Consider the following 22,395-nt stretch of genomic DNA (forward strand, 5'->3'; position numbering starts at 1 on the left):
GCCAAGGTGATTAAAAAGGGCAGCAGCTGGTGCAGACCCTCCACCTGGTGAACAGCCACCAAGAAGCATGTGAGAAGAGGCACCTGCTCACTCATGAGGAAGGTGCAGATTAAAGGGAGACACTGCCACACCCACCGTGAAACACTGGATGGTCTTGCTGTGGTCACACCGTCCTCTCCTCTCCCACCTCTGAGCCGAGATGGTGGTTTCAGTGCAGGGAGAGAACTATAGATGTGGGCTGTGTGAGCCCGTGTGTGCTCACGTGTGTGCACATGTGTGCTTTTGGGTGTGCACGCGTGTGCATGCGACTGTGGCTATACATGTGTGCTCGTGTGTGAGCGCACGTGTGATTGTGCACACGTGTGTGCGTGTGAGCTCACGTGTGAGCCCATGTGTGCGTGCGTGTGTGTGTACACGCATTCTCCAGCTCTGTCCCAGAAAAACCCCCAGAGTCTCAGCATCACCCATCACCGGGTCGTGGTTTCTGAGTATCCCCAGGCCCTGAGAGGGGATGGGATGGATGTGACTGGAGCAGGGAATCCTCTTGTGTGGGGAAATAGTCAAAGCAAGCTGAGCCGTCCACCTAAAGACTTAAACGGCATAGTTCATGGCAGCTTTGTTGATATGGCCCCCAATAGGATACAGCCAGAAGTCCATCATCCGGTGAGGGATCAACCTCCTAAGGTGCAGCCCTGCAACCAGACCCGAGGGCAATGGTGGCAGGACAACCCACAGAGTCATATACGTGGGACATCACCTCCCTGGGGACACGGTGATGCCTGAGTCTCTGTACACAGCACACACTCTGTTGATGAAGTCAGTCCCTACATGGCGCAGGGAGTGGTTCCCACATTGCCGTCCAGTGACTGCCGTGGGAGCCGGGCTTCTCGCTTTTGGGCGGGAGGTTTCAGGTCAGCAGAGGCGGAGCATGGAGGGACCCCTGTGCTGATGGTGGAGACCGGAGTCTGAGGTCCTGTTTAGCCTCATGTAGACACAGATGGATGCACTTAAAGATATCATGGATACGCGTATACACAGCAGTTAGGACACACAACACATCCTCGCGCTGTCAGCCGAGGGTACCTCGGGTCGATGACAACGCAAGAGCAGCGAGCACACCCCGTGCCTGGATTGGGGCCTCTAAGTCCTTCTCCAGTAAAAGGACCCAGTCTCCTTGGAGAAATGATTGTGGGACTGATTCTGGGACTGAGGCAGGAAACACACATTGATGACCCTGGAGTCCGAGACTCTGTCCCAGCCCAGAGGAGCCCAGGGAGACAAGGCAGTTAAATGCCACGAGGGACCGGGACGGGAGCCTGGGGCAGAAAGAGGACACTAGGGGGAAAGTAAGGAAGTGTGAGTAAACTGTGTAGTGTAGTTAATATAATGCATCATAGCCATTCATAATTAATTGACTGACCCCTACTGATGTAAACTGTTTAAGTAAGAGAGGAGCTTGGGTGTGGAGTATATGGGTATGTCTATACTGCCTTTGCAATTTCTCTATAAACTTAAAACTATTTTTAAAATTGATATTAAAAAAAAAAAGAAATACAGTTTGAGGCCCAGACTGAGCCCAGTGGAGATAATACAGGTCCCCATGACTGGAGTCTCTCTGCCAAACCCTCTCTCCAAGGTCCCTGTCCCCCCACCTGCTCCTGGGTCCCATGGTCTCCACCACAGATCAGATGGGCACAGCACCAGCTGCTCAGCCTGGGGCCGCCCGTTCCTAACTGTCCTCTGTCCTGTCAGGGCCTGATGACTCAGCTGATTAGGGTCCCTGGGAGGGGCTGGGACTTTCCTGCCCCTGTTTCCCACCCCAGCTCCCTGCCCAACTCCTACGCCCATGCTTGGGGGGTCCCCTCAGAGACCCGTTCGGTCAGTGCTCCCCTCTTTGGTTGGGGGAGACTGAGGCACAGTGGTGGGGGTGGGGGTGCCCGGAACCCTACTAGGACGTGGCTTCTGGGTGGGGCCCAGATTTGTCTCCTTCCAGCCAGCACCTGGCCTGGAGCTGAGGCTCAAAAATGTGTGTTCCACATTTGATCTGATGACAAATAAGAATGACAGGTCACCACCTCTGTGTGTGGGGTCTGCAGTGACCCTGTGAAGGCTGCACACCTGGGAAGGTGGCCTCCAAAGAGGGGACCTGCCGTGGTCAACCAGGCCTGGAGGGACAGTCTGGGTCACAGCCCAGCCACCTGTCTTGGCTTGATTCACCTCCAACACCGGGGACCCTTTTACCCACCTGCACCCCATTACACATGTAGGGACAGAAGGATGGCCCCTCCACAATGTCCTCATCCTAACCCCCAAAACTGAGATGGCACCCACTGACAGGGCTTTGCAGATGCGCTAAGGTCCCGGCCTGGAGATGGGAGGTTATTCTGGATTAGTTGATAGGCCCAACAACGTCCCAAGTTCTTAAAAGTCACAGACTCTTTCCCAGCTGAGGTCAGAAGGAGCCATGAAGACAGAAGCAGAGTCAGAGAGATGCACGCATGGCTTTGCAGTTGGAGGAGGGGCCAGGAGCCCAGGGAGACAGTGCCTCTAGCAGCTGGGAAAGTTAGGAAAGAGATTCTCCCCTTGAACTTCCAGGAGGAACAGACCTTCCCAATACTTGATTTTAGTGCCACAAGAAAGGAGAACAAAAAGAAAAAAGAAAAAAAAAGAAAAAGAAAAAGAAACCCCCCCCCACAAAACAGACACACAAAAAATCTACAAAACAAACCCCAAAGAATTAACAAAATGGCAACAAGAGCATACATATTGATAACTGCCTTAAATGTAAATGGATTAAATGCTCCAACCAAAAGACATAGACTGGCTGAATGGATTGAAAAACAAGATCCATATACACGCTGTCTACAAGAGACCCACTTCAGAGCTACAGACACATGAGGCTGAAAGTGAAGGGATGGAAAAAATATTCCACACAAATGGAAACCAAAAGAAAGCTGGAGTAGTAATACTTATATAAGACAAAGGAGATCTTAAAATGAAGACTGTTACAAGAGACAAGGACACTACATGATGGTCAAGGGATCAATCAAGAAAGAAGATATAACAATTATAAATATATATGCACCCAACATAGGAGCACCTCAATATATAAAGCAATTGTTAACAGACATAAAAGGAGAAATAGACAATAACACAATAATAGTGGGGGACCTTGACGTCCCACTTACACCAATGGACAGATCATCCAGACAGAAAGTCAATAAGGAAATACAGGCCCTAAATGACACATTAGACCAGATGGACTTAATTGACATCTATAGAACATTCCATTTGAAAGCAACAGAATACACATTCTTCTCTTTGTACACAGAACTTTCTCCAGAATTGATCACATGCTGGCCCACAAATCAAGCCTCAGTACGTTTAAGAAAATTGAAATCATACCAGGCACCTCTTCTGACCACAGTGCTGTGAAGTTAGACATCAACTACAAGGGAAAAACTGGGAAAACTGCAAACATGTGGAGGCTAAACAATATGCTACCAAACAACCAACGGATCACTGAAGAAATCAAAGAGGAAATTAAAAAAATGCTTTGAGACAGATGAAAACAAGAACACAATGATCCAAAACCTCTGGGACACAACAAAAGCAGTTCTAAGAGGGAAGTTTATAGTGATACAAGCCTACTGCAGGAAACAAGAAAACTCTGAAATAAGCAACCTAACCTTACACCTGCAGCAGCTAGAGAAAGCAGAACAAACAAAACCCAAAGTTACAAGAAGAAAAGATATAATAAAGATCAGAGCAGAAATAAATGACATAGAGACTAAAAAGATAGGAAAGCTGTATAAAATTAAAAGCTGGTTCTTTGAAAAGCTAAACAAAATTGATAAAATTTAAGTCAGACTCATCAAGAAAAAAAAGGAGAGGACCCAAATAAACAAAATCAGAAATGAAAAAGGAGAAGTCACAACTGACACCACAGAAATACAAGGCATCACAAGAGGCCACTATGAGCAACCACACACCGACAAAAGAACAACCTAGAAGAAATGGATAAGTTCATAGAAAGCTCCAATTTGTTAAGAGTGAAACAAGAAGAAGTAGAAAATATGAATAGACAATTAGCAGGACTAAATTTGAGTCAGTAAGTTTTAAACTCCCAACAACAACAAAAGTCCAGGACCAGATGGCTTCACAGGCATATTCTACCAAACATTTAGAGAAGAGTCAACACCTATCCTATCTTTCTGAAAGCATTCCAAAAATTTCAGAGGAAGGAACACTTCTGAACTCATTCTATGAGGCCGCCATCACCCTGACACCAAAACCAGGCAAAGATAACACAAAAAAGAAAATTAGAGGCCCATATCAGTTATGAATACAGATGCCAAAATCCTCAACAAAATATTAGCAAATCGAATCCAACAATGCGTTAAAGAGATCACACAGCATGATCAAGTGGGATTTGTCCCAGAGATGCAAAGATTTTTCAATATCCGCAAATCAATGTGATACAGCACATTAACAAATTGAAGAATAAAAACCATATGATCATCTGAATAGATGCAGATAAAGCTTTTGATAAAATTCAACATCCATTTATCATACAAATTCTCCCAAAAGTGGGCATAGAGGGACCATATCTCAACATAATAAAGGCCATCTATGACAAACCCACAGCTAACATCATACTTAATGGTGAAGAGCTGAAAGCATTCCCTCTAAGATCAGGAACAAAACAAGGATGCCTGCTCTTGCCACATTTCTTCAACATAATTTTGGAAGTCGTAGCCATAGCAATCAGAGAAGAAAAAGAAATGAAAGGAATCCTAACCAGAAAAGAAGAAGGAAAACCGTAACTGCTCATGGATGATATGATATTATATGTAGAAAATCCTAAGGAAGCAACCAGAAAAGTGCTCGAGCTCATCAATGAATTTGGTAAAGTTGAAGGATACAAAATTAATATGCAGAAATCACTTGCATTTCTATACACTAACAACAAAATAGCAGAAAAAGAAATTAAGGAAACAATCCCATTTACCATCACACCAGAAAGAATCAAATAGCTGGGATAAACTTAGCCAAGGAGGCAAAAGACCTGTACCCCAAAAACGATGACCCTGAGGAAAGAAATTGAACACAACATAAACAGATGGAAAGATATACTGTGTTCTTGGATTGGAAGAATCAATACTGTTAAAATGGCCATCCTACCCAAGGCAATATACAGATTCAATGCAATCCCTGTCAAATTACCAATGACATTTCTCATAGAGCTGAAACAAAACATGTTAAAATTTGTATGGAAACACAAAAGACCCTGAAAAGCCAAAGCAGCCTTTGAAAAGGAGAATGGAGTTGGGAGAATGACACTCCCTGACTTCAGACTATACTACAAAGCTACAATAATCAAACCAGTATGGCGCTGGCACAAAAAACAGACACACAGAGCAACGGAAAAAGACAGAAAGTCCAGAAATAAACCCACACACTTATGATCAATTAATCTATGACAAAGGAGGCAAGAATATACCATAGAGACAAAAACAGTCTCTTCAACACATCGTGCTGGAAAAACTGGACAGCTGCCTGTAAAGGCCTGAAATTAGAACACTTTCTAGCACCATATACAAAAATAAACTCAAAATGGATTAAAGGCCTAAATGCAAGACCAGACACTATAAAACTCCTAGAGGAAAACCCAGGCAGAACACTCACTGACATAAATCACAGCAGTATTTTTTTCAAACCAACTCCTAGAATAATGGAATTAAATGCAAAAATAAACAAATGGGATCTAATTAAACTTAAAAGCTCTTGCACAGCTAAGGATACCATCAACAAAATGAAAAGACAACTTATAGAATGGGAGAAAATATTTGCAAATGATGCAGCTGACAAAGGACTAATTTCCAAAATATAGAAACAGCTCATACAGCTTAATATCAAAAAAAAAAAAAAAAAAAAAAAAAAAAGGGAATCCAATCAAAAAATGGCCAGAAGACCTGAAGAGGCATTTCTCCAAAGAAGACATCCGGATTGCCGACGAGCACCTGAAATGATGCTCAACATCACTAATTGTCAGAGAAATGCAAATCGAAACTACAATGACGTATCACCTCACACCAGTCAGAATGGCCATCATTCAAAAGTCCACAAATGACAAATGCTGGAGAGGCTGTGGAGAAAAGGGAAGCCTCCTACACTGCTGGTGGGAAAGTAGTTTGGTGCAGCCACTGTGGAAAACAGTATGGAGATTCCTCAAAAGAATAAGAATAGACTTACCATATGACCCAGTAATCCCGCTCCTGGGCATATATCCAGAATGAACCCCACTTCAAAAAGACACCTGCACCTCAATGTTCATAGCAGCACTATTTACAATAGCCAAGACATTGAAATAGACTAAATGTCCATCAACAGATGACTGGATAACGAAGAAGAGGTGGTATATTTATACAATGGAATACTGTTCAGCCATAAAAATGACAACATAATGCCATTTGCAGCAACATGGATGTCCATGGAGAATGTTATTCTAAGTGAAGTAAGCCAGAAAGAGAAAGAAAAATACCACATGAGCTAGCTTATATGTGGAATCTAAAAAAAAAAAAAATGAACATAAATACAAAACAGAAACAGACTCATAGACTTAAAATACAAACTTGTGGTTGCCAAGGGGACACGGGGTGGGAAGGGACAGACTGGGATTTCAAAATTTGTAGATACTGACAGGCATATGCAGAATAGATAGACAAGATTATACTGTATAAGACAGGGATATATATACAAGATCTTGTGGTAGCTCACAGCGAAAAAAAATGTGACAATGAATATATGTATGTTCATGCAGAACTGAAAAATTGTGCTCTACACTGGAATTTGACACAACATTGTAAAATGAGTATAACTCAATAAAAAAATGATTAAAAAAAATGGACAGAAGACCTGAATAGGCATTTCTCCAAAGAAGACATCCGGATGGCCAAGAAGTACCTGAAAAGATGCTGAACAGCACTAATTGTTACAGAAATGCAAATAAAAACAATGAGATATCATCTCACAGCAGTCAGAATGGCCATCATTAAAAAGTCCACAAACGATAAATGCTGGAGAGGGTGTGGAGAAAAGGGAACCCTCCTACACTGTTGGTGGGAATGTAAATTGGTGCAGCCACTATGGAGGACATTATGGATGTTCCTCCAAAAACTAAAGATAAACTTAACATATGATCCAGCACTCCCACTCCTGGGCATATATCTGGAGGAAAATATAATTTAAAAAGACACATGCACTCCAATGCTCACAGCAGCACTATTTACAGTAGCCAAGACGTAGAAACTTCCCAAGTGTCCATCAACAGATAAAGATGTAGTATATATGCAGTGGAATTCTATTCAGTCATAAAAAAGAATAAATTAATGCCATTTGCAGCCGCATGGATGGACCTGGAGATTGTCATTCTAAGTGAACTAAGTCAGAAAGAGAAAGAAAAATACCATATGATACCGCTTATATGTGGAATCCAAAACAAAAGGACACAAATGAACTTCTCTACAAAAAAGAAACAGACTCACAGACATAGAGATGAAATTTATGGTTACCAGGGAGTAAAGGAGGTGGGAAGGGATAAATTGGGAAATTGAAAAATTTGCACCTCTTGTGAAGTGACAGACATGTTGGCTATCGTGATTGTGCAGGTGGTTTCATTGGTGTGTCTATCAATCAGAATTCATCAAACTGTACATCTGAAAGACGTGTTGTTTACTATACAGGAATCATATCACACTAAAGGTGTTAAAAAATTAGAAAAAAGGGAACTATATAACTAATTTCCACCCCCAAAATAAACAAAAAGAATGACACATCACGGCCAAGTACAATTCATTCCAAGAATATATGGTTGGTTTAATAGGTGAAAATCAATCAAGATAACTCAGTCTAATTAACAAACTAAAACAGTAAAATTGTGATCATTTTCTTAGATGCAAAGAAAGAATTCTAAAAACTTCAACAGCCATTTGTGATGAACTGAGATTCTCAGTAAACTAATCAAGACAATGTGCTCTCGTTAAAAATCCATGGAACTGAAATAGACTTACACAAATCCAGGTGATTTTTGAGAAAGATAACATGTGATTCAGTGGGTAAAAGATGGTTTTTCAAAAATACGCTGAGCCAACTAGATTCCTCTATGGAGAAATCAGCCTGGGCCTGACCTCACATCAGACACGAACGCTGGGTCGACTCAGAGATGATTGCAGCCAGAAAGGGCGTTGCTCATACCCCAGATGAGCTGCAAATGAGTACATTTCCTTGATTCCTTTAGAGATTTGAGGTTACGGGGCAAACAACTAACCCGAAATCTGGAGAGGGGCAGGGCTGAGTGCTTGGTCACCTGGGACAGCTCGTGCTGAAACCGGCCAGGGAGAGGCAGGTCCCAGAGCAAGGCTAGTGCCCAGGCAGGGCGAGGTGTCCCTGGGTACAGGAGAGTCCACCCAGATGGCAGTGTTGGGGGAAGCAGGGGTCCAGGAAGCTGCAAGGTGGGGACGTGGGCTGGAGGCCCCAGATGGCCAGCAGGCCCAGAGAGCAGTGAGGAGGTGAAGTGGGTGGACAGGGAGGAACAAGGGTCACCCTGGCCTTGCAGGGTAGAGGACAGTGGTGGCAGGGCCCGGTAGAGGAGTGTCCAAGGGAAGCTGGCACTGGGCTCTCCTGCTATCTCCCCATCACTTCCATCTGCCTGTCCCTCTGCTGATGGTGCTCAGATCCCCAGATAACAAGGTTCCGCCGATTGCAGCGTTAACTGTTCAGATAACACCCGGAGATGGACGTTGTCGGACCTCAGGGAGGACGCGGGGCTACCGTCCGGGGCCAAGGCGGCAGGGCTCCTTCCAGGCAGGGGGACTTGGGCCCTGGGTCTGAGTCATCCACTTCCTCCACTCTGGATTGGAGGGCCAGCACCCCTCCTCCGACCCTGTCTTGCTCTGTAAGGATAAATGGGTGGGGGAAGCCCGGCTGGGGAAAAGCAGCAGGGACAGGCCAAGGTGAGGAGCCCCACCAGGACCCCGACATCTGGGTGACACTGTGGAGCAGGGTGTCCGCACCTCAGATCTGGAGCACTGAGAACCCAGACCCCTAGCCTGGTCTGACCCCCTGATCCCCGGGTGACCCCGCCTCTAGCTGCACCCTCCACCCTGGAGACCCTCAGCCACGCTCCTGCTGCCCCTCCTTGCTCCTTCCAGATGCCCAGTCTACTGGTGCTGGCACTGCCCCTCCTGGTGAGCCTGGTCCACTCGGCCCCTGGTGAGTCCTGATCCCGGGCTCATTCATCTCGGTCCCCTCACCCCAACCCCGCACAGGCCCGGCCTTGGGTGGGTGGGTTCAGAGAAGCCCAGGGTTGTGCTGGCACAGGGGAGACCTGAGCCCAGTGGCCAGGCTGGGTCCTGTCCTGAAGGTGCTTCCTTCCCCAGTCCCAGGCCAGGCTTTGGAGAGAGCGGGCATCATTGGGGGTCATGAGGCCCCTTGGAACATGTGGCCCTGGCAGGTGAGCCTGAGAGTCAAGCATCAGTACTGGCAACACATCTGCGGGGGCTCCCTGATCCACCCCCAGTGGGTGCTGACCGCGGCACACTGCATCGGACGGTGAGTCTCCCCAGGGTCTGACATGTAGGGGTGGGCCTGGGGCTCCAGCCACGGTCCTGGGTGTCCCAGAGGCTGCTCAGCCCCTAAGTACGTGCCTTTTTCCCTAGGATGAAAGTACCCCATGCAAGGTTCAGGGTGCAGCTGCGGGAGCAGCACCTCTACTACCAGGACAGGCTGCTGCCCGTCAGCCAGATCATCCCCCACCCCAACTACTACATAGTTGAGAACGGGGCGGACATCGCCCTGCTGGAGCTCGAGGACCCTGTGAACATCTCCAGCCACGTCCATCCGGTCCCCCTGCCCCCTGCCTCAGAGACCTTCCGTCCAGGGTCACAGTGCTGGGTGACAGGCTGGGGCAATGTGGCCAGTGGACGTGAGCACCAGGGACAACTTTTAATAGAGCTGGTCACATAGCAGTTCACCCTCTCGGGTTTCCTCTGGGAAACAGGGTCAAGATGGGCTGACTCATAAGGTGGGGTTGGAAGACTCTGGGATGAAGGAGAGGTGGTGGGAGGCAGTGTGTGCGAAGAGCCCACCAGATCCGGTCCCCGCTCTAGATGCCTGGGGAAGTCAGTCAGCACCTCTGTGCCTCAGTTTCTCCTTGCATGAAATGGGCACAGTCACAGTTGGTATTTCATGGATATGATGTGAGGAAAGAGAAAAACCACACACAGAAAGTGTCTTACTATTACCACTAACCGCTAAACGGGGCGGCGTGCATCTTGTCCCTGTGCCCGTGGACAAGGAGACAGAGGTGTGAGGGTGGGGTTGGGTGCAGCTTGGTCTCACCCCTCCAGCACCGCCTCCACTTCTCTCGAACAGTCTTGTGCCCCTTTATTCACAATTCAGGGCCAAGCCTTGGGGACATTTAGCATGAACAGTAGCCCTGAAATGTGTCCTCAGGGTCCTGCAAAAGTAACCCAAACAGGTCACTGCTCGAGGTCCGCTGACGATGCAGCATTGTGCCCCAATGCCCCTACACAAAGTGGGAAACTGAGTCTGGCGCCAGAGGCTGGCCAGGAGGCAGGCCTGGGGGGAACCCAAGATCCCGGCCCCCACTCACACTGGAGGCTGCGGAGCCGAGGGGAGATTGGGCTGCGGTGCTGCCAACCCCAGGACCCCTGCGCCTTTCCCTTCCCTGAATGGGCCTTAAATGAGGCCAAGGATCAGGTCCAGCCATGAAAGGGAAAGGGCTCATCCCTGGGTGTCCTGGGAGACACCAGGCCCTGGAACAGAAGAGGCCTCAGCCAGGCTCCTCAGTCCTGCCTGGACCCCCGCCCCCCCGCCCCTCGGTGTCAGTGACAGGCTTGGCTGAGTCGGCCCCACCCCTAGGCTTCCTCATCCTCCCTCTCTTCTCACCCCAGAGCCCCTGCCACCGCCGTTTCCCCTGAAGCAAGTGCAGGTGCCCATCGTGGAAAACAGCGTCTGTGACGAGCAGTACCACGCTGGCCTCTCCACCGCAGACGACTTCCCAATTATCCTCGACGACATGCTCTGTGCCGGGAGAGAAGGACACGACTCCTGCCAGGTGGGCCGCCTCTCCCCTGCAGCCCACAGCCTCAGGGGCCACGAAGCCAAGTCTGACCACTCCCTCCCCTCGCAGGGTGACTCTGGAGGGCCCCTGGTCTGCAAGACGAAGGGCACCTGGCTGCAGGCAGGCGTGGTCAGCTGGGGTGAAGGCTGTGCTCAGACTGAAAGGCCAGGCGTCTACACCCGTGTCACCTCCTACTTGGACTGGATCTACCAGTACGTCCCCAAGAAGCCCTGAGCCCGGTCCTGGGGGCTGTCACCGGGGTTGGCGGAGAAGTCAGGCCCCTGCTGTCCCCACACCACTACTTCCTGCTGGGGTGGTGCCATACCCACACCTGCCCTTGCCCCCTGTGCTGACCCACCTGCCCTGAGCCCCTCCCTGCCTGGCCCAGGGTGCAGGCAGGGATTACTAATCCTCATTAAAGTGCATCGTGAGCAGACATGGTGTTCGCTGTGTTTCTGGCTACAGGTGTCACTGAGGGAGAGGGAAGGGGTCAGGGCACGGCCCCTGAGCCCCGGGCCTTGCTGTGGGCATGGCCCCAGCCTCTGTCCGTTGTCCCCAGGGCTCACTTCTCAGCACACTGGCTTATGTCTCTTTGGTGAGTGGCATCAGGGTTTGTAACACAGAAAGCGACACAGGCCATTTAGGTGATTCTAGGGGCAACAGGTCCCAGAAACGGGGTCAAGATTCAAAGCATTGCTCCCACACCCAGGTCGCTCTGTTTCTCTGCAGCCTGTCCCCTTCCCCAGAATCTCTACATGCCCCCCAGTCCCCCTGCCCCACCCTCCCAGAGACCTGTAGCCATGACTACTTGGCCCCGGGGGCGGCCCCCATTGGCGGGACATGCTGTGTGTTGGGGGCCCTCGGGTGCCTGCTAGGTGAGTCCAGGTGGGAAAGGTGGAGGAAGGGGACTCCTTGACTCCCTGGCATCCTGGTCTCACCTTACTCTGCACACAGCCTGACACAGAGGACCTTTAGTTGACCAGGGAACAGTACCTGGTTGCAGGCGTCTTGGTCAGGTGGGTGAGGGCTGTGGCCGCTGTGACTGGCCCACATCGCTGCTTCTACACAGAGCCTAGTTGGCTCTTCCGCCTTCCTGTCCTCTGACCCTTGACCCATGACCCCTCCCTGATAAGGTGACGGAGCGGGTAGGCCACATGTTGGCCCTGGGGAAAGAACAGGACAGCAGCCCTGGGTCTGGCCAAGCTCAGTGTCTTTTCCCCGTAGGAACTGAGGCCAAGGTCACATGCAGGAGGGTCTGAAAACCCTAGAGCTCCAGGTCCAGCCATGTTCCCCAAGCCCACCCTGCAGGGACAGCCTACACCTCGAGCTCCTGCAGGTCCCCATGTGTCCACCAGAGGGAGCCCCAGCACCCCACCCCCACACCTGCTGGGCAGCCCTCGGGCCCTATGTTGGGATTCACTGCTCAGCTGGGTCAGAGCAAATAGGCCCTGGCCTCAGCCAGGTAGGGCCCCTGAAGGCACCTCCCACCACCTAGACTAGCTCGGAGGCGGCCGAGGTGGGTCAGGAGGACTTCCGGCTGCGGCGGGCTCCTGCTGTGCTGCGTGGAGGGAAGGCCCCATCTTGGACCTGCTCTGTGTGGGCACAGTCCCCCACCGTGGTCACAGCCACCGTTCAGCTCAAAGGATCACAAGTGCTATCCTGACCTGGCCCCCTTCTCCTGCTCTCCCGGGTAAGGGGTGGGGGATCTAACCAGAGGGGCTGCAGATGAGAGCCCTGGGCCAAGAGGCCAGCAGGACGTAGGGTGGGTCTAGCGTCAGGGGAGGGAGACAGTGGAGAGCAGGGTGGCCCCCCAGCCCCGGTGGCCCCCCACCAGTGGGGGTCCCCCTCTGCCCACCCAGCACCATCTCTGCTGGGAGAAACTTCTGCCTACACTGCAGCACACTTCATTTCTCCAGTGTGTGAATGACACCATGCGGTTACGTGGTTCCAGCTGCCAAGGTGAGCTCGACTTTCCCCTCAGAAGGAGGCCTTTGTATCTGAGATCTGCCCAAGTAGGGGAACTGCTGGAGACAGGAGAATTCTGTGGAACCGCGTAGCCCTGTAGGTGGTGGCATCACCCAACTCTACCCTTGCCCAGGCCATGGGCTCACCACCCTCCCACGCAGGGAATGGATTCTGACTGTGGAAATCCAATGCTTTTCTTAAATAAGTTAATATTTATTCTGCTTTGCTTTGCCCCCAATCCCAAGTCCCCTTGACTTGAGAAGTGGAGTATTCTGCTTCATATTATTGCAACGTTTAACCTGAATTTATAAAAGAAATGAAATGAAACAAGGGGTATCAGCTGAAACTCGCCACGGGCAGCGGGGGTCTCACTGGAAAGTCCCCAAAGCCCTGGTGACTGGCCGTTTCCGAGAGTCCAGTCAGGGGTATTCTCCAAATGCCGAGGGGGACAGAAGTGGGGAGTGAGCACAGAGGGGAGCGATGAGGGGTGGAGACAAACAGATGAGAACTCAGACTGTGAGTGACGTGAAGCGTGGCCACGTGGCCTCGGGGACAGAGCCGCCACCCAGACGGCACAAGTGGCCCCGAGCGTGTTCCCTATAAAAATTAGTGGATGTGAGGATCGGGCTCTGCTGGGCGGCCTCTGCCTTTCCCCCTTTGGTCATTTTCTGGTCCTTGTCCCTTGGACAAAGCTCTCGTTACAGGACTGATGACCAGGCTGCAACCTGGCCTCAGAGCAGGGCGCCAAACTCGGAAATCCCAAACCTGAATGGACAGGAGGGAGGCTTCAGTCCGCGGGCTCCCCAGGCTTCGCTGCACCCGGAACAGCGTCTGCCTCCCCGCACACTGGGCTGACACTCACCCGGCTCCTCTACCCATGGTGGGGTCTGACCTGGGGTCCACGGATGGCCCAGCCTGGCGCCACCACCCTGCTGGGTGCACCCCAACCCCAGCGCCAAGGCCAGTGCGTACTGCACCTCGAGCTACACGGGCTCATCTACACTGTCACCCAGGGTGCTGGTGGCTGGGGGGGACCCTTTCTTCAGGGGACTCTGGGGGACTGTGAGGTGAAGCCCTTGTCCCTCCCCTGGGGGGTCACCAGGTGGAGTGGGTGGCTCGGTCTGCTGAGGTTCCGGAGGTGCCGTAGCACCTGAGGATGAAACTCGGGGTTCTGCGGCAACACCATGGCCGCCGTTGAAGAACAGGTCCCCGCTAGGGCCCCCCATGTCCAGCGGCTCAAAGGAAAAGTTTGGGATGGTCAGGTGTTCTGTACGGCAGGGGGCCTGGCCCCACCGCTCCCCTTTGGGAGCAGCGTCCACCCCTGCATTGTCCATGGGCTCCAGGGGGTCCCTGTGGGGTGCGGCCTCGCAGGACGGGGTTCTCCGCCGCAGGGTGGTGCTGCTGCCCTCTGCCGCAGGGGGCCGGGCCGTGCCCTCATCCTCCGCGGGGGGGTCTATGGAGATGCAGGGGGGGCTCATCTTCTTCTTCCTGCGTGACCCCAGAGTCAATTCAGCCTCCTGGGCCCGGGCCGTCACCTCACCGGTCTCTGGGCGGCCGTCTACGCAGCCTTGCTCCACTGAGGGCCGCCTCTGTTCGTCGGCTCGGCCCGGCTGGTCCAGGAAGCCCTGGGTGCCAACACTGTAGAGCCCGTGCAGGGCTGGCTCACCGCCCACCACCCCACGGGCAGCAGGCGAGGCTGAGGGGCTGCGGGCAGAGCTGGTGATGTGGCTGACCTCCTCGTCGGCCGCGTCTGGGGCCTCGCCCTCCTGCCCGCCTGGGGCCGGCTGCCGGCTGGAGATGCAACGCTGTCCAAAAGTGTGCTTGCGGGTGCGGACGTTGGCGGGCCTTGGGGAACGGGGCGGGGACCGCAAGGAGGCCCCCAGCGACGCCTGCCTCACAGGAGTCTTCCCGCCAGGCTCTCCCCAACCAGGGCTGCTGTCCCCGGGGGCGTCAACCTGCCCTTCCGGGGACTCGGTGTGCACGGCCTCCTGCAAGGATACGAAGTCGGGTGAGACCAGGCAGAGCACAGGCAGCAGCTGGGGCACAGAGATACCTCCCCACCTCTGGGTCAGGGTGGGCTTGTGACCCCCAAGACTAGGGGCTGGGAGCTGCCGGTGTGGGTACACTGTCCCCCAGATTGCATGCAGTATCCAGCCACCATGCTGGTCAAACTGGGGAGGGGCTGTGAAGAGCAGAGGGCTCGGGCCTGAGCTCCTATGGACATAACCTTCTATAGGCCCCTGGGGCCCCAGCGACCACCCCACCCTGTGCACCAAGAGCCCAGCCTGGCACCCCAAGGAGGGAGGAAAGGAAAGAGGCTGAAGCCACAGGGCAGTGGTCTGTGGGTACAGGTGGGGTCTGAGAAATCACTGCTGGTGGCTCCTGGGGTCCAAGGTGCTGCCTGAGGAGGGAACGCAGGTCCCCATGGCCAGGTATCATCATCACAGGCTCCAGGGACATGGCACCCACTTCTCTAGTGTCCCCATCACTCATTCCTCAAATGGGGAAGGAATCCCCACAGACCCTCAGGTCTCGGCTAAGGATCAGGGGCTCCTCCTACCTGTCTGCAGAGCAGCCGGCTGAGGCTGGGGGAGCAAGCTGCACCCCGAGGGGGCAGAGCACGGAGAGTGTTGCTGGCCCTGGCTGGGGAAGCTGTGGCTGATGGGACCTGGAGAGAGGCACAGGACTCCACAGGTGGCGAGTTGGTGGAGGTGACTGGACCTGGGGTGGGGGAGGGCCTGTAATGCGAAGCTGTCACCAGGCCCAAGACCCCGACCTGCCTGCCTGCTCGCCTACCCACCCACCACCAGGCTGCCTCTGCGAGGGGCCGTACCCAAGGTGCCTGGGTAGGTCTCCATCTCCACCTCCTGCAGTGGCTGGGGGTGAGCGGCAGCGGCGGGCGCCACGGGCCGGAACATGTAGCTGTCGTTGGGCAGCGAGAGCATCCGAGACACGGATACTTTGCGCACAACCAGCAGACTGGGGGCGTCTGGCCCGGTGCCCGGGCTCTGCGGAGCCCCAGGCCTGGGGCGGGCAGGGGGCCCCTGAGCCATCTCCAGCTCAAGCTCAGCGTCCAGCTCGGCATCCTCACGGGCCTCCTTGTTGCTCTCCTCCAGGTGTTTCATGAGCACAGCCACCACCACGTTGACCAGCACGAACTGGGCAACCAGCACGAAGGTGACGAAGTAGATGGGTGAGATGGCTGGCAGGTAGCTGAGGCAGTGCTTGTCCTCGCGTGCGCACTCCCTAAGTGTGTCCTGTGGACGGAGGGTGGCGGGCAGGCTCCCCTCTCCGCTGCCAGGGCCACCCCGCCGTCTCCAACCTCCCGGCCCACTGTCCAGGCTGCTACCTTCATGATCCCATTCCAGTTGTCCCCCGTGGACACTCGGAACAGAGTGAGGAAGGCCATACCGAAGTTGGAGAAGGTGGCGTGTCTGCTCAGGCCCTCGCAGGGGTTGTCCTCACTGCACTCTGCCGGGAGGGACCCGGGTAGCCCGCGCATTGGTGTGGTGCATGCATGGTCCCTTGCCCCTCCCCCAGGGAGAAGTTATGCTCCTCTGGGACGCGGCAGGGGCCTAGCTCTTGGGCCCTGGCAGGCAGGCATTTACAGGAGGTAAGGATCAGGGGGCACGGCCCTTCAAAGTAAGGTGGCTCCTCCTAGGCCTGGAGTCTGCCTTGGGGAATGTATGCTGTGTCTGGGTGCATTGGCCAAGCCCTTGGTGTGAGCCTGGCTCTGCTCAGCCCCAGAGGACAGCACTGCCAGCTCCCTAGGTCCACCTCTGGGTTGGCATGCCCTCGGGCTCTGCACAGTGATGGGGCCACCCTGGGGCATGAGGTGCCCCAGATTCTGGGCCAGGGGCCAAGAGTGCTCAGTCACAGGGTCTGGACAACCAGCTGCCAGACCACCTCAACCACCTCACAGACAGGGCCACTAATGGCTCTTGGAAGTCACTGTGCCTCTTCAGTGGCACCAGGACAGGAAAGAATGGGGGCCCCCCAAGGCGTGAGCTGCCACCAAAGGTCTCCATGGGTCCCACCCAGTCTGGCCAGAGCCTCAGGCCTGGGGGTCTAAGGAAACTCCTTGTGATAATTAAGAAGGACTTGCTGCAGCATGTCCCCTGTCAACAAGGTGGGGTTCAGGTGGACCCCGTGTGTGTGCATGTGCACTGACACGTGGCTCAGTCCTCCTGGCCACAGTCGGAACATGTGTGCGTGTCTGTGTGCGAGTCACGGGTGTGGCACCACGCTTCTGCAGGAGCTGCTTACATGTCCACCTCCCGCAGCACCCTGAGCTGTGAGCGGGCTGTGTGCACATGCGTGAAGCTCTACCTTCCGAATCCCGTATAGGGCGGGTGGGGCCAGGGGCGGGCACTGCGCAGGCGCACTCACCAAGCCTCCCGAACAGCTCCACTCCCAGGGCAGCATAGATAAAAAACAGGAGCATGAAAAGCAGGCCGAGGTTCCCTACCTACACGAGGAGAGAAGTAGAACGAGGTCAGGGTGGCCTCGGCCCCTCCCCACCCCTCTCACCATGTACGGCTGGCCGGGGAGTCACGTTCCCAGGGACTGCCTTGACGCCTGCTCTTAACTCCTCCTCCTTGGCCCCGAAGCTCCTGTGGCCCCCAGGGCTCCCTGTCCTGCCTGGAGCCCAAGCCCCCTCTGCTGGCCTCTGCCCCTCCTTGGCTCCTCCGCTCACCCTGCACCCAGGACCACCCTGCCTCCAGCTCCTCCACCCCTCAGGGTCTGGAAGGCCTCCCTGGGACTCTGGTGGACTCTGTGCAGGGCCTGCCGCCAGCTGCGGGGTCCCCATGGCGAGAGGAGGGCTGCAGCTCTGCAAACTGAGCGAGGCCTCACCTGACCCCTGCCCCAGGCTCTCCTGTGGACTCACCGCCCACCATCCCTGCAAGTGCTCAGGTTGCACTCCAGGCAGGGAGCCCCATCCTCACACACCTCCCATGACCCTGATGTGACTGCTCCCCCTTTTCTCCAGCATCTGCTCCAGCCTTCCGAGGTAGTACACTGGGGTGTGGCCAGGCCCAGGCTTCCCGCCTTGATCCCCTCCCATCTGACAGACACCAGGCAGTCACAGAGAAGCACTGAGGGCTGAGGAATGCTGCTGAGGGGATGAGTGAGGATTGGCTGCAGGCAAAGGACATGGGGAGCAGCTGGGTACATGGATGAGTAGATGGTTGGTGGATGGGGTGCTGGGTGGACAGGCAGCTGTCGGGGTGAGTAGGTGGCTGGGAGGCAGCTGGCTGGGTAGGAACAGCTGGACTAGTGGACAGAGAGCTGGCTAGCATGGCTGGATGATGGGCGGTGGACGCATGGGTGGATGAGTGGACAGACAGCTGTCTGGATGGATGAACACATGGGCGGTTGGGTGGATGGATGGTTGGTCGATAGAGATCCATGAATAATGGATACATGGATGGATGGCTGGTAAGGTGGATGGGAAGGATTGGGTACTGCAGAGATAAGACTGATTCTTTCAAGTAAAGAGGCCACAAAGGATCAGGGTGGTGGCTGTGGGCATAAGATGCAGGGCCTCTACTAGCTCTAGAGAAAAGAGACCTTTGGCCAATACTTGAGCCCTGGCTGTGGTCCTCCAAACTCAGGCAAGCCCACCTAAGCCACAGGCTCCTCCCTTGGCCTGAATCCCACTGCATCCTGAATTGCACTCGGGAAGGTGGGCACTGGTTATCAGTCTTCCCCAGAGAAACTGGACTGAGGCCCAGAAGGCAGTTGGCCCACCCCTCTCACAGCACAGCTGAGTTACTCCCTGCAGGAGGCAGTTACTGCAAGACTGGCGGACCACATGCATGAGTTATATGGGATTGACAGCAAGTGAGGCCCTCCCTGCAGCCTCATCCTCTCAGGGGCACCTGCAATGCTCACCCTGAGAGCAGGGAAGCCAGACCTGGGTCAGGCCCTGGAGCTGCTGACCTACCTGGGGCAGCGCCTGAACCACCGTGTCCAGCAGGGCCCGCATGCCAGTGGCCATCTTGAGCAGCTTCAGCACTAGGGCCGGGAGCCAAGCATTAGTGGGGAGCAGTGGGGTCCCAGGCCAGTCTGACCCTTCCACGGCTGGCCAGACCCAGACCACTCCCCATCACCAGCACCTGGTCCATTGGTGTGTGGCAAGGAAGGACGCAGTGGGTGGGTGGACAGCAGAGCCCTGCTGAAGGTCCCATGCCAAACTGGCCATCAGCAGGGCCCTCTTGACAGCCCAGGGGGACCTCGGCAGGATGGGCGGGCAGCATACCTCGGGCGATTCGAAGCACACGCATGATGCGGATGATTGTGGGGTTGATGGGCAGTGCTGCGTTCATCTCGATCTCCTCCAGGGTGATACCCATGATGGACAGCAAGACGATGGCCAGGTCCAGCTGGTTCCATCTGGGCCGGGGAGACAGGCGAGGCTCAGTGTCAGCCACCACCTCCTCCTTGGCACCCCCAGCCTTTCAGAGCAAGAGGATTCTCCTCCCTGTCCCCTGGGATTGTTCTGGTGTCACCACAGGGTGGCCTGCACCTCTACAAGGCACCATTACCTCTTCGGGCCTCAGGCTGAGGCTCTCACCCGCCCCTGCCCCACACACCTGTCCTTGAAGAACCTCCGGAACCCAAAGGCCACCAGCTTCAGCACAGCCTCAAAGACGAAGACGATGGTGAAGACGTAATTACAGTACTTGAGGGCCTCATCCAGAGACTGCGGGCGGAGCGTCAGGCTTTGGAGGCGCCCTGCTCGGGGTGCCTCTCCCCTCCCTGCTCCCCACCCCCACCCTGCCTCTCCCCCAACAATCGCACTGGGTGCCCCACCCACCCCGCACCTGGGCCCTGACCACCCTGCCCCATCTCTCTTCTCTGCTGACTTGGAAACCTCCCCTTGCACGAGACAGGTCTCTCTGAGACCCAGTCATTACTGGATGTAGGTCTTGCCAGGACAGGGAGGATCACCTGCATTTACCCTCGCAGCATTTTGAGGATAACCCTCAGGTGGGGAGAACCTGTCCCTCAGAGCACAGACTCCTGGCCCTGCCTAGACCAGCCCCACCCACAGCCAGAGCAGGGGCCGGCCCAGCACATGAGTCAGCTTCACATAAAGAGTCAGAGGCTCTCTGCTCCTGGGGAGGATGGGGTCTTTAACGGAATGGTGGAGATGCTACCAGAGGACATCTCCTGCCCAGTCCCCTCTCTCAGTCTAGCTTTTCCTGGACTGTGGAATTCACAGCCTGGGAAGCTGGACTCGGGCACAGTCCCACTGCCCACATTTTGGATCCAACTTCTCTTGGTGTTGGGGAGGCCCTTGGAGCAGGTGGCTCTGGGAATTTCCACCCATTTTAAAGGAATGAGGACACTTTGTTCAAGCCACACCTCGGTGGACCCCATAAACCCTGGAGATGGCTGAGGCATGGCTGTAGACCTGGGGTCCCCGGTTCTCCAGGCAGTGGCCCTGCAGGGGGTTATCCCCTGGCTACTGGCCTGCAGGCAGCGAGCCCCACCTTGGGCTGGTTGTAGTGCTCCATGGACATGGTGATGACGTTGACACCGATGATGAAGGTGATAAAGAGATCCAGGTAGTGGCTGGTGCACAGGGAGTGGATGGAGCGGCGTGTGGGTGAGTAGTCTGCATAGTAGGGCCGGCGCTGGGCCTCTGCAGAGAGATGGTGCAGATGAGTGGGGTGGGCAGGGCTGGGCGGGGTTTGGGGGGGCTGCCTCCTGCAGGCTGGAGTGTGGGGGTGCTGGGGGAGGGCCGGGGCTCAGACATGGGCCTCAGGGGCAGGTCACCCACCAAACTCCTCCACTGCAGGGGTCCCAGCCCCAAGGCAGACCCCAGGAGTGGGCCTGGAAGCGAGACCCCACCTGGGTCCTGCCCGGACCTTGCCCTGATTGGAGCTCCCAAGACGGGGCCCATGTGGTCCACTCTCCTGGGCTGGCATCAGGGTTCAGAGACACCTCAGTGATGAAGGGTGGGCAGACGAGAGTTTTCTTGGGTAGCACAGCCCACCACATACCCCTTCTCCCAGGCTGGGCACGCGCTGCCTTCTGGCTGCCAGGCCCAGGTTCCTTCCACTCCCTGTCCTCTGCGGGGGCCAGAGGCCAAATGCCCGCTGTCTGGGGTCTGCCCAATCTATGATGCATCTGAGATTGATGGCTGTGACCTGGGAGTGGGGGTCATGCATCCCCTAGCAAGCCTGTCTGCACTAAATGCTCCACGTGCAATAACCCTTTAGGGCAGATTGATGCCTGCTGAGCTCCCACTGGATGAGGGAATAGCTGCCACCACTACACAGGGAACCCACCTCGGCCATAGAACCCCATGGGCGAGGACCAGGGCCCGACGGGAACTGATCCCTCCCTGCGGTCTGCATGCTCCTCGGTCTGGCATGCGGTCACTAGAGAGCTCGGCTCAGCTCTTGCAGCCAAAGAGGCCAGTGGCCAGTTGGGCCAGGCCAGCACTGAGGACATGGAGCAGCCAGGAGCCAGCAGGCATCCCAGGTGTGGCAGAGAAGCAGTCAAGCATGCAAGCCGGGCAGGGGAACACACATGAGCCTGGAGGCAGCAGCATGGACACCAGACAGGCTGGCTGGCAACTCTTCCTCCCTCCCGCTGGCACCTGGTGCCCACCCTAGCTTCCCATGCCCACCCTGTGGTGGACCCCAGCAGGCTTGGCACCGCCTGCGGTGTCCACCTTTTCCTGTGGCAGTGGCAGAGGGACGGAGGTCAGGCCAGTCCACAGCCCCGTGCAGTGGCCGGCAGAAGCAGGGAGGCTAAGGCATGCAGGGCGGGGGCAGGTACCTGGGTTGGGGAAAGTGCCTGGAAAGACAAGGAGACGATCTGAGCTGGCCACAGTGGGCAGGGCCAGGAGACTCCACAAGGGGCGGGCGGGGCGGGGGATGCTTAGCAGCCCCTCCTGCAGAAAGCCCTCTTTGCTCCCACGCTGGGTGGAGTTTTCCTAAGACCTTCTCTCTGTCTTGGATGGCTTTGCTTGCTCCCCCCTTGGCATGAGAACTCATGGGGGTGAGCCTGCCCTACAGTGATCGAACTCAGAACTGGGGTCTCATTCATCACCTGTGTCTCCTGGGAAGGGACCTCTGCCTCTTGCTGCAGCTGCCCTCCCCGCCTGGGCCCTTCCTCTGAGGGCAAGAAGAGCAAGCAGGCAGAACTATTCAGTGAGGCTGGGGCTGGGGGGCCAAAGGGAGTGTGGCCACACGGTGGGCCCCGGGGTGCAGCCACTGAGCTGCTGCCTGGGTGCTGGCTGCATAGCACGGCTCAAGTGCCGGGGA

At 54.9% G+C, this 22,395-nt stretch overlaps 2 protein-coding genes across 10 annotated transcripts in view; one reads left to right on the top strand and one right to left on the bottom strand.

Moving 5' to 3' along the window:
* The first annotated feature begins 8,416 nt into the window (after positions 1-8,416).
* On the top strand, positions 8,417-11,582 carry LOC105062365 (tryptase-2-like). 3 transcript variants are annotated; one of them, XM_045510243.2, is made up of 6 exons: positions 8,496-9,014; positions 9,213-9,248; positions 9,441-9,612; positions 9,720-9,985; positions 10,977-11,140; positions 11,216-11,582. In XM_045510243.2, exons 1-6 carry the CDS (start codon positions 8,795-8,797, stop codon positions 11,378-11,380), a joined length of 1,023 nt encoding a protein of 340 aa, XP_045366199.1. In that variant the 5' UTR covers positions 8,496-8,794; the 3' UTR covers positions 11,381-11,582. The 3 variants fall into 3 exon arrangements, 2 of the variants coding, with proteins under 2 accessions (XP_045366199.1, XP_010944915.2); XM_010946613.3 differs by having other exon boundaries at positions 8,872-9,014; positions 9,213-9,273; XR_006721828.2 differs by lacking the exon at positions 11,216-11,582 and having other exon boundaries at positions 8,417-9,014; positions 9,720-10,084; positions 10,977-11,114.
* Positions 11,583-13,300: 1,718 nt separating this feature from the next.
* Positions 13,301-22,395, bottom strand: part of CACNA1H (calcium voltage-gated channel subunit alpha1 H) — a 63,960-nt gene continuing 54,865 nt past the window's right edge. For 5 of the 7 annotated variants that reach the window (XM_074346626.1, XM_074346627.1, XM_074346622.1 and 2 more), the window contains 10 exons: positions 21,908-21,925; positions 20,611-20,762; positions 19,708-19,817; positions 19,374-19,507; positions 19,055-19,129; positions 17,501-17,575; positions 16,461-16,582; positions 15,945-16,368; positions 15,672-15,832; positions 13,301-15,099 (listed from right to left, as the gene is read on the bottom strand). In XM_074346626.1, the coding sequence (XP_074202727.1) occupies positions 14,095-15,099; positions 15,672-15,832; positions 15,945-16,368; positions 16,461-16,582; positions 17,501-17,575; positions 19,055-19,129; positions 19,374-19,507; positions 19,708-19,817; positions 20,611-20,762; positions 21,908-21,925 (2,276 nt within the window). In that variant the 3' untranslated portion in view covers positions 13,301-14,094. Of the gene's footprint in view, positions 15,100-15,671; positions 15,833-15,944; positions 16,369-16,460; positions 16,583-17,500; positions 17,580-19,054; positions 19,130-19,373; positions 19,508-19,707; positions 19,818-20,610; positions 20,763-21,907; positions 21,926-22,395 lie in introns of all 7 variants that reach the window. The other 2 variants (XM_074346625.1, XM_074346623.1) reach the window with 2 other exon arrangements.

Source organism: Camelus bactrianus, chromosome 18 (assembly GCF_048773025.1).
Source record: "Camelus bactrianus isolate YW-2024 breed Bactrian camel chromosome 18, ASM4877302v1, whole genome shotgun sequence".
Classification (NCBI taxonomy): Eukaryota; Metazoa; Chordata; class Mammalia; order Artiodactyla; family Camelidae; genus Camelus; species Camelus bactrianus.